The sequence below is a fragment of the Spodoptera frugiperda genome, chromosome 16, assembly GCF_023101765.2.
Source record: "Spodoptera frugiperda isolate SF20-4 chromosome 16, AGI-APGP_CSIRO_Sfru_2.0, whole genome shotgun sequence".
Classification (NCBI taxonomy): Eukaryota; Metazoa; Arthropoda; class Insecta; order Lepidoptera; family Noctuidae; genus Spodoptera; species Spodoptera frugiperda.
The window spans coordinates 6,106,894-6,125,058 of record NC_064227.1 but is presented as its reverse complement, the minus strand read 5'-3'; the positions used below and the strand labels follow the sequence as shown (position 1 = coordinate 6,125,058).

Genomic DNA, 18,165 nt, shown 5'->3' with positions numbered 1-18,165 from the left:
CCTTCGGTATACATATAGTATCAACTTAGTTTTTTAACTGATTTTAAACTTGCCAATAAGGGAAAGACGATGTTCACATTTTTATATGACACATGGGTACATTTTCAGAGCATTCAGTTAAAAAAGGTTCAACTTAAATTCCCTGAAAATGTCTGACGTGTAATAGGTATAACAACGGTTTTTAAAAAACATACACAGGTCACCCTTCTTTTCTTCTTCTTAATTTTTTAAGTCGGATCATATACCTAAAACCTTATTAGTCTGGAAAATACTATACTGAAAACAGCATCAAAGAAGTTCGGCCAAACGCAAGATAATCACACACAAACATACACAGGTCAAACTGACACACTCCTTTTTTTAGTCGGTTAATAAAAAAAAACCTATCAACCAAATAAATCTTGCTTATCTTAATACCTACTTACATTATTTTAAACATATACTCTATACAGAAAGGTACGTAGGCATATATGGGGAAAACCATACAATTGATTAATGGCCCCTGAAAGATTAAATAAATGGATACCCAATTAAAATTACTTGTACCTACCACTTATTTTATCAATGGCGATACTTTTCGTCATAGTATTATTATATTATGACCAAAGTGTCGAGATAAAATATAAATTGATTGATTATTTCCTCTTTCAAAAAATTGGGTTAGATATATTTTCGTGCGATTGTAGAAAAGAAAATTGGAAATACCCACAAATAAGCCAAAAAGGAAAATACTAGATCTCAACCTATTATAGAGAAATTATTAAAACCAGTAATACATTAAACCTATTTTTTATTGAAAGAAAAAACAGTTAAACGGTTTTAATAAGGTTATTATGGGTATGGTCAAGATTAAGTGTGTGTACTAAATATCAAATCGATTGGACGTCAGGAAGGGGGTTAAATGCCGTTTACTTTTAACCCCATCAAAGAAATAGGTCAAGATAAAAAAAAAACCGTTTAATAAACGGGAAAAAAATCCAGTAACACTTTACCCGACTCGAGACCAAGTATTCTAAGATTAATATTTAAAAGAATTTCTCAATTGAAAAAAGAACATGGAATCACACGGTTCTTTATAAAGACGATGAATAGAAAAGTCAGGAAGTATTACAAAATTATGTTGTATGAAAGGAAAAACAATAGTTTTCCTCGAGAATGTGGGTGAATTAATTAATTGCTTTGTATCTAATAATAATAATATTCTTGTTTAATCAATAGATTTCACATTTACCTTATTCATAACTTTTTATGGCTACATAATTAAACTGTAATAATTAATCTAAAAAAATACTGTTTATTTTAAATTGAAACGGTAAAACTCTAAAATTAATGTCTATTTCAAATTAAAACTGTAATGGGAAATATATTTCCATTATTTACTTGTTTCTTTGTTTTGTCATTTAATTACTTTAACTAGCAATTGCTAACGCCATCTAGTGGTGTGGTTAAGTAATTTCGGTGATTCATCTTAAGTTCCATAGTTTGTCGCATTCCTTAATACTTAGTAATGTAATTTGGGTATAATTTTTGACGACAGTGACAATTTTAATTTATACATCACACATCAATAGCCTATAAATGACCACTTCTGACCAAAGGCCTCTTATAACACCTTCTTACTTTTTATTATTTGTTATATTGTGTTAGTCTCATTCAGCGAAAAAAATATAATAACATTGCCCAATTTTTAAGACCCAATCTTAACCCAAAACATAAATAAGTAGCTACCTCAGTAATGTATATTTAATTTGAGCGGTATAGGTCATAAATGTCATTATAACAATAAATTGAATTAGAAATCTTATAACCTTGAGTGCAACGCTTACAAAATAGAAATTCAAAATGGCCTCCAATGCTGTTACAACAAAACCTTTCAACAAATAATTTGACGTCTCTTGTAAATATTAGTTTCTTATAATAATGTTGTTAATACTATAATAAATTAGTGTTATCTGACCGGTATTTATATTAGTAACAAAAGTGTTCCTACCCCAGTATTTAATACGTTTATCTCTAACGGCCAGTTAACAAAGTAAATAACTTTACCCTCATTATGAAATATTCATACATTATAATTGTTATGATATCTGTGCCGACCGTTTGTGCATTAAGTAACACCAGTATAAACTAAAATGTGAAAGGAATATGCTGTGCAAACGTGAGCTAGAAACACAAAAGAGTTTTTGTTCGAATTAAAAAAAAAATGCACCATAAATCCGCGAGTGTCATCGTATTTTAGCATTTGTTGTTTTTTTTTTTTCGTCGAACGCGTTCCGAATTTGAATTGTGACATTTAGTTTGGTTTTTGTTTCGTTTAGCGCCAAAAAAGTGTATTTTTACGAAAATGTGACTGTATTATAAAGTTTTGTCGCGTTTTTTAACTAGAAATATTATCGCGCGGCAAAAAACAAATGTGAATTTTATCAGTTTAATTAATAAATCATTTAATCTCGTCGCGATAGTTGAGTAAACACAGAAATTACGTTTGTAAGGAGATTTTTTCTTGGATTCGTTTTTTTGATAAGGAAATGCTCGTTCCGTGTTGGGAGTGTGAATTTCGTAGTTTTCTTAGTCACTGTTCGGCTACCAAACGTACTGTTTGGTTGGCAATTAAATAAAAGTTTTAATTATTTGTGAAAACTCTAAGATTATTGATTGATTCCACCGTCAAGATGTCGATTTTAAACATGGGTGCGAGGCTGGAGCTGGCCTTTAGCAAAGTCTTCAGAAAAATGGATGGTTACACGATTATCGGTAAGATTTTGATATTAAACGGATATTTTAAGCCAATTATAGCATTCATATAACATCAATCATTTTCGTTCATTCCCTATTTACTATTTTAAAACGATAATTTAAATCTTTCACTAAGCATTCATTGCGTCATAGTTTTGTGGTTTAAGCCACGACCTTACTTAGATGTAGGTTTGATTCCAAGGTTAAGTAAATTGCATTTCTTTGTTACATTACGTTATGGTTAGAATTGTGTTCAGTAAATGCCGACTGATTCTAATTACGTAAGATAATAAATGTGTCATTTCATTACCTAGGTATTTTAGTACAATGAACTGTCCAAATCTATTTAATTTAGAAATATGTATTCGTACTTAGTAGGAATATAAAAAAATCCCTTATCATGATCATCATCAGCTTAAAGACGTCCACTGCTGAACAAAGGCCTCCCCTTAATCCTCCACGTTGAACAACAACTCCCCACCTGCATCCACTGGCTCCCTGGTAAAGAAATTGCAATAGTAATATTATGGAAGCTTTTGTCAGCGACTTCGCCCGCATTCGCTCGACTGTCTGTATACAAAATTTCATCAAAATCCATTCAGTAGTTTCAGCGTGGATGACCAACAAACATCCAAACAAACAAACTTTCATCATTTTCATCGTCATTAGCCAGAAAACGTTCACTTACTGATCAAATGCCTTCCCTTAGTTCATTTTACCAAGTAATTTTTTTTAGACTTGGCCCCTAGACTAGGGTTTTCTCCAGTGTCATGAGCACGTTTACAAACAAACAAATAAAGTACTTAATTACTGATTAACAGAGTTGTTTATCACGCGGAAAGGGAACCAGTGCATTGGACAATGGACAGTGACCCTTTGCGTCTGATAACGGGTCCATAATTAGGTACATAGTATTGGTCTTTTATATGTATAGATAGTATATAGTAGATATAGATAGCATTGGTCTTTTAGCCTGGTATATGGTGATAGGTTTACCCCCGGTTTACCGGTACATAGGAAGCATAACTTGACGGACTTAAAATAGTTGTTACATTGTATACTCATACACCTTTTTTTTGAGGCGAGAAAATCATCCTATGTCTTCTCCCGCCTTAGGCGAGGCAAAAGAGAGTGTCAGACTCTTACTGACTAAAAACCACCCCGTTCCTACTCCTGCTTTTCGAGCTGAAGCCCCGGTAAACCCGCTAGGTAGTCCGCAGCTCCGATTCTCATACACCTATGCCTCAGTTTTATGATTGAGCCTGACTCTGTATGAGCCCCTGCATAGTTGGAAACTAGTCGAGCTACCTCGTCATATATTCAAGCAAGTTAGCAGTTCAACTGCTCACTAAATAATTAAATTTAAAAACATAAAGAAACGATGTACAAAATTCTTCAACATACGTAAATAATGTCATCTTTATTTACTTAGGAATCACTTACATACATATATACAAAGTAAAAGTCGGTCGCCGGTGGACAAAGTAATGAGTAAACAAGAATATTTTATATACTAACTAATATTATGAACGATAAGAATGCTTTTATCAAAACTAAACTAAGGTTACCTACTTAATTACATTGAAAAAAGACATATACAGTAATTTCCTTTAATACTTGTATGTTTTTTTTACAAACTAAGAGAATTGAGCATATATTATTAGCTATGTGAACCCGGAGCTGCAAACTACCTACAGGGTTACTAGGGCTCCAGCTTGTAGATCAGGAGTAGGAACGGGTCTCGCCTCACCCTAGACGGGAGAACCTATTGGATGATTTCCCCCTTAAAAAATAGTCTGTGTTAAGAAGTTGTTAATATGTTTGTGTTATGTGTTTCGTAACACTATTTTGTAGTATTTGATTACATACCTCTGTAATCTACCTACCTAGTACTTTTACTTTATTACTATTAATGGTTTCCTGATTAAAAGAAGTACGCGTAGAATTTTTGCTATATTTTCGCGAAATTCTTTACGTGAATCTAAATCGTGACAATGCTGATAGTAGCAGTTCATAATTGGTACTTAATTATAAGTCTATTGTCACTCATAATTAAGTCTCAAATGAGTCTGCGTCAAGTTAAAAATATAAAATAAAAGCGTTAGTCCCGGTATAACAATATAAACCCTAATCGTGGTATTTGACCGTAGCGTAGCTAACAAACTTAAATATCTTTAACAAACCTTCTTCGATACGTATCTAGGTAACTGTTCTAAAATACCATGACTTTAGATTATTTATTTATGGGTATTTTATTAAAATTTGGTTTAAGTAAATGTAATGAAACAAAATATCTATTAACTGAATTAAACACGTAATGTTATTTTTCGAAATAATGACTAGGTGGCGAGACTTCTATTGACTGTATTTCTATGGGTATTCTATCCTTTACAATTTATAACAATCAATAAATTGTAAAAAAAACCTCTGAAAGTTATAATAATATTAACCTACACTTTGGAACGGGCACTTAGCTTCACTGACAGACTATTATTTATTTGTTACCATTTCAAAAGTAACCTATTTATGGTTTAACCGAATTAACTCAATGTTAACTGAACATTTTAAAAGTGACAAAACCCAATACATCTTTAACCACCCATCAAAGTACATGTTCACAAAAAAAAACGCAACATTTTTCGGAACCAACGTTTTGGAAAATTGCACTTGTCTTGTCAAATTCGTCTATTGTATTACTCAAAGTATATAATTTACTCAAGATTTCTGTGTTGAGTTGAGTAATAAAAAAGAAACATGGACATTACAAGTGCTTATGTCATGTCAGATAAGTTAGTCAGCGTGTATGAATGATTGCTTGGGCTCACGCATACGTACATTAGACTCAAATTGAGCGACCACTGTCATTTAACGTTTTACTGTAATTTCAGAGTGATAATATTACATTTTGAGTTCTTTATTAGTCTGTAAAAACTGACAATATTGTCAGTTTTGAAATTACTTACTTGCAATTTAGAAAAAAAATAATATAAGTAAAGTACTTTTGCGATGCCCGAAAAGGCCTATAGTTAGAACATACATAGATAGACATCTACGATTGCCTTACACTTTACAGGGAGCGTGGGACGTAAGAAACCACGCCTGTCTCTTATTTTTCATCTAGCAGTCCTAAACTACAAAAACGTTGCCAATGGTCCACATTTTAATGTGCCACTTTCTGAGCGCTTATAACCATTTTACTTACATAATTATATTATTTTTGTATCACAGTGCACAACAACATTATGGCATCTCCTCTTTATACCTACTTCATGGGTTGGCCTGTAGGTACAATTTGAGAAAGGAAATATGTCTGTTTCTTATTTCCTTAGTATTTTTCTTTGAAATTGACGCCCTGTTTTGTTTGTTTTGAATAACAATAGACAGGGTTCCTTCACCGCATGTTTGTCGAGTTACTTTGTTTGTGTCAGTCATTTCTTTTGATGCCATGTTATTTTTTTGGCTTTGATGTAGTGAAAGTATAGCTATCTTATAGGTAGTAATATGGTACCTAACTTCTGATCTATGTATGTCATCTCATAGGTAACTCATATCATCTTTCTGGCCCCTATACCAACATACTTTTCATCAGGCAATGTGTCATCTTCCATTCTTCCTTATCAAACAGCATTCTATTACCAATTCCATTTTTTATCGTCTATTTTTAGATAGTCTTTAATTTAGCAAAATTAATTTAAATCTTGTACAAAGTTAGGTTGATACTAAAGCCGTTTTGCATCCACTGCATCTACCTGCATGGTACCACTCTAGTAAAACAAGGTTGCATAATCAATTAATTCTAATTTCGCCAAGGAAGCCTTCATCATACCTCCATACATTCGACCTTCAATGTAAATTTTCTCGGGCGCCTTAGCATGCAACAAAACAAATTGTTCCAACATTAAACTAAAAGTATAATAAGACTGATATTAAGGTTTTGTCATTATGTTACATCACAATCGATTTTCTAATCACAACAAAATTTTTAGTTAGTCAAGTTCCTACTTAACAGAGGTAGTCTTTGCACTGTAGTATTGTCTCACATTGTCGATAGATCTAGAAACCAAACCTAATACAGAAATGTGATACACAATCATCTTACATACATACACTCTTATACAGGATGACTTGTATATTTATATATTGTATAATATTCGACGTATTCCTCTCGGGAGGTGATAATACAACTAATTTCCTACAAAATTAGCCCTGAGATCCCTGGTTCGAAAATAGCTAGTTTCTGAGATATTCAACGTTATGTATTGAATGCGCTTATCTCTGGATTCACTGGTTTGAATGGAATAATTATTTTAGTGTTGGATAGTACATTAATTTATCAATGAAGGTTATATAGGCTATATAACATTACGCTACGATCAATAGGTGTCGAGCAGAACGAGTGAAACCGCGCGAAAGTAGCAAATACTTTAATATAGACCAATGGGATAATTTTATACAGTCCATGGAACTCATGTGAAGTCATAAACCGAAGGTTTATCAACATATTCCTCTATAATAAATAATATAGCAAGATTTTATGGGAGAAAGTACGATGGGGTGGGTTTTATAGTCTTTTTCTGCCCTTGATGTATAATGAAACGGATTAATGGTTTGTTCTTGGCATATCTAACAATAACTATATGAAATCAAAGAAGAACTTCATACAAAAATATAGTCGTATCATGCAAAAAAAAATAGAAATAGTATTGAAACTTTGTTAGATAGGAATGTCATAATCTACGTTATTTTCTCAGCTGTATGTAATCTGAATCTATTCAATAGTTTTAGATAAAACGAGTAACAAATATACCCACTTTAATTCTCACAATCTCTGGTTTATTAGTGTATTCATTAAAATGGTTACGCTTATCGATTTCAGTGTAAATGATCTGTAATATTTCTCACAAGATTATTGTAAGGTATACATTTCAGGGTGGATTTTAGTCAGTAAGAGTCTGACAGTCTCTCTCGCCCTGTTCAAGATGGGAGAAGTCATTGGATGATATTCCCCCCTAAAAAAGGCTAGACAAAAAGCGTAGGTAGTATTGCTAAATAATCAAGTACCTGCTATGGAAACTAGGTTACAGTTACAGGAAATAATATAATCTGCTTCTGATACAGCTATCATGACTAAAACTACATAATTATGTTGTATTTAAATATATCCGCCTTAATTAAATAAATTCATATAATAAACGGGTCTATAAAACTAATCAGTTTCATGTAAATGCACAATGCACATTGGACTAGAGTAAGTTAAAACATTTTGTGTCAACTCTGCGTAAGATAACTTCACTGATACTAAGATGTTCCTATGAGATAAAAAGTTCCTATGTATTATTCCAGACCATAATCTACCCCTGTTCCAAATTTCATCCCAATCCCTTCAGCCGTTTTGACGTGATTGAGTAACAAACATACACACAAACACATAAACTCACAAACTTTCGCATTTATAATATTAGTAAGATTATAAACGTTATTATGTATAATCATTTCTACCTATGGAAACATCGTTTAATTGTTCCTGCAAGAAAATCATTCATTATACATTGTTAACGTACAGATTAATAATAGTCTGTTAACAATACTAAGAAAATATCGATTCCAAACAAAGTTGCTTCACCTTGTCAAAGGCCTTCGTTAGGTCCCACGGGAGTTCCCCAAGGCACAAAGGTTATTTTCGAAATGAAACACAAATCTTTTCTAATCTTATAAACAATGAAGTCATGCATGTTCATTTATTATTGTGCTTTACTATTGTTTTATAAACGTGACTTAGAGTATTGTAGTATTATTTAGATTTTGTAATTAAAACCGTTGTTTAATTTCACAGGTAGACAGGGTACTTACCTATGTATTGTATATTCATAATGGTTCTCTTTATTAATGCGATGGCAGCTGTATGTGTTTATGTTTATAAACAGTAGATAGTTAAATACCCATACTACTAAGTATATGGTTATTATTATACCTGCAAATGTAGTTACAGTAGCACAAATCGAAGTTGCAAAGAGAAAGGAATTGAAAGATCTTAGAACATGCAGGGGTCAATTATGTCATTTTTAGGCAAATTCAAATTACGGACCTATATTTGGATAAATTTCAGCTTTAAAGTCCCTAAAGTTTTAACCATTGTCGACTGTATATAATATTTAAAACTCAGTTACTTCGAAATGGTTAAAAAAATACGGATGAAATTTGCCACTGGGGTAACTACTACAATATGTATAGCCTGAAAACCACCAAACTTTTAACCAAGAGAAAATGTAAGAACAACGTGACTTGTGTTTAATAGTTTCGTCACGAGTGGAGTTGAGAGAAAAAGTTAGTTATTTCGGAAACTCGTTAACGGAAACCTTTAGAAATCCTACTATTGTTAACAGGAAAGTTTATTTGAAAATGTATTTCGTCCATAATACTAAAATACTTAAATATAAGGTATACTACTAAACTTATGACACTAATTTACATAAAGGACAGAATAGGCGATACCTATTAGATTCAGCAATTTAATGTCTTTAATAATTCTTATATTGGATACCTAAACAGGCAATTTTCCCACACATTCATACAAATAATCATATTATGTTATCACTACCATCAGTAACCAGTATTAACATTTCTCTATCTTTAACGTCATCATTGACGAATTAAAACTTTTCAGCTGTCTATCAGGCCACAATCGTCTTTAAAGATATCAGACTTGAAGATATATTGTCGCTTAAAGCTGATCAAATATTTTTATTCTTTTTCCATATTGCACACAATTTCCTTAAAGATTTGTATTACAGCTGTGCATTGTGATTGAATGATAACAATCCAACTGCCGTCTTTTCCTGTTACTGTAGTATTATCTACAATGTACCACTAAGCACTTAGGTAATTTCTATAATTCCACGAACATCTGAAAGTTTTTCTTATCTAAAAATACATAATTAACAATTGCGTCGTTCAATTTGATAACGTATCTTAAGATTAGGAATCTATTGATAAAGCAAATCGGTCATTTAATATTTTATGACATTGGTTGTGATCAATATAGAGATAAGTATAGATTACTGTGTCCAAATTCACTACTGAAGTATTCAGATTTAAGTCTTACTGTAGGTAAGACGTTTAGGATTTGGATCAATTTAGAATTTTTAATATGAAATCAAATCCAGGTAAATTTCGTAGTGATTTTTGGTACAGTGGTAAAGTTTTCTGAAATGAATAATAGTGAAGTGCAAGTGGCTTTTGATCGGATCCAATTAATCTTCTATTAAATAATGTTTTAAAATTATACGATTAAATTAATAAAGACGAAAACAACTTTAAACTTAAAAGTGAAATATACAAAGTTAATATTGTTACATTCGATGGAATAAACGCAAACGAAAAAGAAAAAACTAATTAATTTGAGAACCCAAACGGACTTAAATCACGTCAAAAATGTATTCTTAACTTTGTATCTCATAAACCTCAATTTGTTGCAGATGAAATTGGTGGACAAGACAACTACACCATGGCGTCGATAAATTCAAATGAAAAAAGTCCGGGTGATCCACCGGATAAAAAACTAGCAGAAGCGGACGCAGAAAAACAACCACTATCAGGAGTAAGTATTAATAAACAATATAAAAGCATTAACAAAGCAATAGATAGAACTGAATCAAGTGAAGATCGGAATGATTTAATTTTAAAATTACGTAGTTAAGGTAATGGTTGTCTTGGTTTTAACGCTACCCAACTTTGAAATTATAACATAGTTACCAAGGCCTGAATGGGGCACGCCGTAAGAAACAAGGCTCTTTCCTTCAGAAGGATAGCTATGCACAATAATACCGATTTATTTTTATTTAAAAATTCGTCAAACATGTAAAGAATTCATTCATAAAGATTAGAAGGAAATAACTACCAAATCTATTACCAATCAGATCGAATTTACGATAAGTTTAAAACCAAAATCGTACGATGATAAGCCTAATACGTTTTAATTAATATTTATTAAATGTATAACTTAAGGGAAAACCATTATAGTGAATGTAGATTGGTCAGTTTTTGAATTTTGTTTCATTGGCCCATCAATTTCATCTAATTGTATTTTTTTCTTGTTTATCCCTCTGCTTACCCTATTGGAAGAATCCTGTGATTGTAGGTATTACTCTTTGTTACGTATCTTGTCATGATCATCGTTGCTTGTCATAAATCATTGACAATCATCATGTTCTGTGTCAGTAACATTAATTTTGACAGCTTTATCGTCTCTCAAATCATTATCTATTGCATGATTTACAGTATCTTTAATTGGATGTGCTTCGCTTGCTTTGTAATTATCATGAGTTTTGGCTAGTTTATACTTTATTTAGCAAGTCCGATTGATATATCAGTAAGTTTGCCGTTAGTTACTGGACTTGTGTAAAAACCTATGTTTGATATTGGGAGTGAGTGATTGTGAAAAAACACGTTGCCGAAGATCTCAAATTCAAATAAAGTATTTACATTGTAATTTTTAAAACACAAACCGTAACATTTTCCCATATTCTTACACAATAAACCACAATTCACCAACACAACGAAAGGAATCTTAATTCTTCGCAACCGAAGCCACAGGTGGAATGCTATTCTCGAATAAATTAAAACAAAATTATCGAAAATAAATAAATCGTAGTCGAAATCGATCAATCATGGAGCGATTGTCAATGACAATGTAATCTGTGACAAATATTATACTTACGATAAATATATTAATCGATTCGCCCACGCACGATAGCTACCACATGTTTCACAGTTCAATATCAAGTTTTAGGTTAATTACCAAGTTCATTAGGTTCATTTTTGTATATCATCTTTGGGTTAATTGTCTTGCGACGTTTTCTCTTGCATTCCTTCTATTCATCATTATTTGACGGAGTGTTGCCACTTAGTTGCTCTGTTTCATCTGATAAGAGAGTTTCAGACGCTTGATCCTTGATTGCACTGTCATTTTCGAGGAGCCTGTCTATCAGAAAACAATGTTATACATGTTTTGTAAAGCATGTGTGAATCTCTTGCTTAGTTATATTGCAAGTGTACTTAAAGGCTATGAATACAACGTGAGCGTCTTGTTTAAAACCGGTTTTTTTTTAAACCTACACTAAGACTTTCTTCTCTGTCGTAGATGCGTTTAAAAATACATAATATGAGTATAGTCGCGCGAAAATAACATCACATTACCGTCTATGTTTATTTTTCCTACTATCTGATTATTTCACCTTGTCCAGTGCCATAAAAAGCATGTAATAGTAATTAGTATTAGCATTGGTACTTATTTACCTAATTATCGAGTGGTTAGCAATGATTACAACTAATTAATGAATGCGTCATTAAGATGCGCTATCAACACTTTAGATTCTAAAGATTATAACACAACATATGAGATAAGCGGTGAGAAAAGGATAAATGTTTACGTTTTCATAACCTAGACCTAGTGTTTTAAACTATAAATAACTGTAATAGGCAGACTTATACATTGCACATCTATTTTCTACAGTTATGTTTTGGGTCCCAATATATCACCCAGGGGAAACCCTTTGATATTACTAAGAATTTTTTGAGAATTCCAAATAAAACTTTAATATGAAACTAATTGGAGTATAATTTTAATTGTTTAGAAAACAAATCTCTGGTAATAATCCGTAAACAATTAGAATGTCAATTGCAATAAATAGGCTCATACTAATCCCTTTGCTATCTCTATTATATGATATGAATGTGCGTACTTGTATATCTTATGTATTACGTGTTATATCGGATTTAGATACTAGCAAATCGCTCCGGCTTGGCACGGGTGCAATTTATTGATAAATATTTACTTACGAACTATTCTTTCGTTAACCACATCACCACTAACGGTAAACGGTGAATAGGGATCCAGATATGAATAGAGACAGCAAAAGAGTGAATAGATACTATGAAGATTTTCCCAATACCTATTCACTCCTCTTATGGGGTGAATAGGGATCGAGATGTGAATAGCGACAGAAAAGTGAATAGATACTATGTATACACTTTCACCCCTCGATCTCTCTTCATCCCATTTTACGGTAGCACCAGGCGAGTGGTTGCTATGTTAAACACTGACCTATTAAGTATAAATGAAGGATAGTGAAGGTTAAATTTCTATCTAAACTGTGAATGCGTTTCTGGTTACATATATTTAAGAAAACCGAAGAGGAGAAAGGGTACGACACAGGGTCTTAATGATATTAAAAACTTAATTAAAATAAGTTACCATGAGAGAAACAATCGGAGAAAAGTAATTTCGTGCCGTAACTACTATAAATAATCGTAAAGAATAAAAATTTTTATTTAACTTGCTAACTAACAAGAAACAATTACTTACTATTACTCTAAATGAATATACTATAAGTGGAGTAATAGACATAACACATTGTACCCACTTTCATAATATAAATCATCATACGGGCCTCTCCGTACCAATATAAATTAATAATAATTACGACCCTGTGCTAAAAAAAAGTAATAACACAATTGACATTGCAATCGACTAGCGTACTCGAGATAATAGTGTCCATTTATTGTGAAAGATATTGATATTTATATGTATAAGTAGCTGTTGATTGAATTGAAGAAAAAATGTTTAATAATGTTTAAGCATATACTTATTTCTGTTTGGTGTACGATGCAAAAAATCTGTCGAGAGATCTGACCCCAACAACAGATGACAGACATTTCTTCGTAAAATAGACACCTAGCCGAATCTTATTATAATAGGTAGGTGTTAATGAAGTCCCGATGTCTTAAAAATCCATCCCGGTTCGACCCTACTGGCCTGTACAATACAATAGGAATGTAAACTTGATCAGCCCAAAAATGTAAAGTGGAGGCGTGGAGGCCGCAAGAGCGATGTCCTTTAAAATATTTAGGGGTTAAGCCTACATCCCGATAATAATAAAAAAAGGAAAAGCCCAATAAAAAGAAAGATAGAGGAAAAGCCTTTTAGAAATCAAGATTAATGGTTTGTAGGAATGGAAGTGAACATAACACGAAGTGGCTGACTTTAATTAATTGGGTAAAACTGAAAATTGTCCCAATTCTTTTAATCAGCACATTTATCTAAACACTAGTTACTCTCGCGAAGTTTCGCCCGCTCTGCTCGGCTCTTAAATTTCACGATATTTAATAACCTTCCTCGATAATTACACTATCCAAAACAAAAAGAATTATTCAAATCGGAGTTAGACTTCGGACTTAACTAAGTAGTTCCGGAGGTTATGATCCTTTTTTGTTGAGGGGGAATCATCCAACGACTTCTCCCGCCTTGGGCGAGGCGAGAGGGACTGTCAGACTCTTACTGACTGAAAGTTTTCTTTCTGCTATTCGAGCCCGAGCCCCGATAAACCCGCTAGGTAGTCTGTAGCACAGACTCTCTCGGAATCTTTGGATCCTGGGATGATGAGATACCTTATATTGTTTTTGGAAAACAATCATGAACTTCATACTTGCCATCTCTACCCATAGCGGTTTTTAATCCAACTTGACACCCGTCCATTTGACAGCCATTCTGTCATTTTTGTAAACATCTTCTATCATTTTGATAACCTATTTTTTGTAGAAAATGTAGTGTTTATATTTTTAGCAATTTTACTAGTACACCGTTACATCAGGCCCGCCTGGGCCTCTCAGAGGCGTGTACCTCTTGAGAGGCTCGAACCAGAATCGAAAAAGCCTTTTTGGGTAATAGTATCATTTCTTTTAATAACGCTTAAGTAATCAACGATTGCAGTGATTATCATACATAAACTGATTCTAAAAACTTAAGCTTACATTAAAATGAGATTACTGAAACTTCCTTATAGCATTTTATCGGTTTTAAACCATCTGTAGCAATTTTATAAAGTAAATTGATTGTTATATCTGCAATTTCGTGTAATTTTGTCTTTATAGGAGCTAATTTCACATTTAATATCACTTGTGGTACATTATCATCAGTATCTAAAGCGGTATAAGCCATGATGCCCTGAATATAACTGACCGAATTGGAACCAAGGTCAAAAGGGATATTTACTATGCAAAAATGTAATATAGTATTCGTCTGCATTAGAGTAATCTAAACTATTGACCTGTTTATGCCCTTTTGAAAGTGGATCATAGCGTTCATGTTAAGGGCCCGTAGCTTAACTTCGAGAGAAGTAAATGATTATTCGAATATATATTTTGAAATATTCCTTTATCACTAAACGCTACTTCGATTGAATGATTCATTGAGTACATAATCCATGTGCAGAAGACTTAATTCGATTTTGTTTTGCGTTTAATGAGTTCGAAACGAGACTGCTTTCGGCGCTCTGATTGGCCAGCTCCAATGAACCAACCAATCGGAGCCCCGAGTGAGGTCTCGTTTCCTCGAATGCGATCTCAAAATATATATTTTTAAGGCTTGCTTCTACTAATATTCTGCTGCTGCATAAAACTTCTATCTTCTATTTGCACTCTGCTTTTCTAGAACATGCTATCACATTAATTTAGTCTATCACCTATAAGGTTTGGAAGTTCTGTAAGGTGCTTTACTGAAACACTTAGTTAGAAAGATTTTAGCACTATAGTAAATGAGAAATATCATCAACAGACCCTTGGTGCTATACGGGTATAGCACCAAGGGTCTGTTGATGTAGAAGACCCGTCTTTTCTACATAAGATTTGCTATAATCGTCACAGCTAACAAGGCACTTCAAAAGAGTTGACATAACCAAATTACATGACCCTCACTTATTGCAATATTTAATACAGGGTTTGGTCAGAAAAGTCTTAACCCAAATCTAACTAGAGTACCTTTGTTTCAGAAGAAAGAGGAACGATGGTGGACAACGTTGATGCAAGTGGCTGTGCCATTCTTCATAGCTGGATGTGGTACGATCGGAGCTGGATTAGTTTTGGGCCATGTCAAGGTGAGTTGGACCTTCTTTTGTTGTTGCTAAGAATTGAAATTCTATATCACTTTTATTGATGTAACTTTGCAAATCTTTACTTGTAGAACTGCTTCGTAGGTATGTCAGATGAAAGAAAGATAAAAAAAATATGAATGCCTACCACAATATAGATGAAGATGACACATAGGAAATATTTTTAAAGTATTACAAATCGGTATTACGTGAGCGGCCATTGTCAATAGATACGATGCGATCGTACCTGATACTGATGTCAAAATGACAAGATCAAATCAGTAACATTATCAGTAAATCACAGTGCCTATCTTTGAAGTGTAGCCTAAAAACATAGTTTAGGCAATTGAAATAAAATAGCTATCTATAGTATGTATATCTATCAGTTAGGTATTTTTTTATACTGTTAGGTAGTTATCATTGACTTTGTCTACACGTTTTCCATTCACGTGTAGCTACTCTACAAACACCCTTTTTCAATTTATCTTTGATAAATTTTATTTTTGGTACTGCACGTGTGTTTTCATGCTAATTTATTATCAGTCTAATTAGTAGAATTGCGTCTAATAATTACGTGTGCCCACTTGGCAACATTTAAAACGCAATTTTTATTTGTCTTTGAATGCCATTCATATTTATCAGAGATCGCAACTGCTCAAGCTCTGTCAAATGTGTAGATTGTATAGGCCTTTAGGTTATCAGTTCCTTTGACACCCATAGTAAGAGTCCTAACTCCTGTGGTGACATTGTATTTTCGGTACTCTGTCGTCTCCACAAGGTTTATTTTTTAGGTCTAGTCCAACTAATATTGCACACATGATTTTTTACCATACGACCATTATTTCATACTGTTTTTTTATATGTCATTTAGCTGTCGTTGTCACCGTAAATTAAGCCAAAATAACGTCTATTAGCTTAGTCTGAGAACCGAAAAAAGCTAAATACCGATTACAGTGTATTGCACAGATTTTTTGCATAGTTTTTTTAGGCTGAATACTTTAGTTACTTTTCCGTTTCTGGTGGTCAATTCCAGGGTCATTGTTTTGTAAGGTTTTAAGGTCAAATTGTTTTAAAGTTTTCAATGCAAAGAGACATTGTTTCGGTGCGAATTTGCCTTTTACTTACACATCGCAGCATCGCCGGCTGTGAGATAAAAGGAAGGTTAAATACTATCTGAGAGTGTCCTTTGAAATTAAGCAAGATATTTTAATTTAATAAAATTTTCGTAATGCTTTTGTAAACTGTACTGAAAAAAGTAATTCCATCAAGGTTTATTAACGAAATACTAAGTATAATTACTACTGAAAGTCCAAAAATTGGATGAGGTATAAAATAAACTAACGTAAGTGAGATGTGAATATCAAATTTTCAAACTTTAATGAAGGAGACTGCATCATATTAACCACATCATCAACAAACGTTCACTGCTAAATATAGACTTCCAAGATTGGATTCCAGATCTAATTGTAATAAACGGGATGGTATTTAGTCAGTTTAATACTCCCTCTGCCAAGGCGGGAGAAGTTATTAGATGATTTTCCCCTTCAAGAAATATTAAAAAGACCGAATTATATTAAAAAATTAACTCTTTGTTTCAGGAATGGGATGTGTTCGTTAACGTGTCAGCCATATTTGTTTTGGTGCCGTCTCTCTCTGGTCTTAAAGGTGAGTTTTGTATACTTTTACCCTTTTTAGTGTACTGGACAAATTGTGTGTTAATGCTGATACACTGCTGATAAAGAGACTGACACAAGTTCTGCCAATGTCAATTTACCTCTTCGTACTATTGAGCCATTAACATCCATTTCATATCGATCCAATTGCTTGATAAATGAGTCAATTTCACCGTATTCCTCGTGTCGCAAGTTAAACAATGCAATTACTTTATGATTAATCAATTCTTTTAAACCTTATCTATCTACTTCCCTCTTTATTGTGAATTATATGTTAATTCCATATAAATCTATAATTTTAAGTCAACACAAATGTGACTCACGAATTTTACGCAAATAAATATGGATGTCTTAGATAAAGGGGTAAAACTAATACATCATCGGACTGAATGACCACTTATCTTGATTAGATCGCTCTTTTATACGTTCATGATTAGATTAGAGCATTTCAGATGCTATCAGTCCATGTATTTGTAGGAAAATAGTGAAATTTTAGTTTTTATCGTATTTGATCTAATCTAAGACCTTCCTTCCTAAAAAGCCTTCTGCCTATTGAGATTGCATCAATCAAAATATACATTTGCAAATGTCTTTATCTTAGTAATGAGTCATTTTCATTTTACGTCAATGTTAGGAAAGAATATGGCTGTTTCCTGCCTCTTTATTTTAACTAATCTTACCCTTTCTCAATTCCAATCAAATTAATGATTAAGAATTCTATGTACACCTACTTTCCAATACATTCATTCAATACTTATAAAATAAAACGTAAATGAAATTGAATTCCATTTTATCATGATTCTTTATTAAATTTCCATTACTTTTCTTCGACA

General features: G+C 32.7%; 1 protein-coding gene across 9 annotated transcripts in view; it reads left to right on the top strand.

Annotated features, from left to right (window-relative positions):
• The window catches only part of LOC118280596 (solute carrier family 41 member 1), a 112,229-nt gene that overhangs the window by 76,062 nt on the left and 18,002 nt on the right, over positions 1 to 18,165 (top strand). For 3 of the 9 annotated variants that reach the window (XM_050699630.1, XM_050699634.1, XM_050699629.1), the window contains exons 3-5: positions 10,212 to 10,333; positions 15,561 to 15,665; positions 17,258 to 17,324. In XM_050699630.1, coding sequence (XP_050555587.1) covers positions 10,212 to 10,333; positions 15,561 to 15,665; positions 17,258 to 17,324 — 294 coding nt within the window. Of the gene's footprint in view, positions 1 to 2,122; positions 2,755 to 9,762; positions 9,900 to 10,211; positions 10,334 to 15,560; positions 15,666 to 17,257; positions 17,325 to 18,165 lie in introns of those variants that run through there. The other 6 variants (XM_050699633.1, XM_050699635.1, XM_050699632.1 and 3 more) reach the window with 6 other exon arrangements.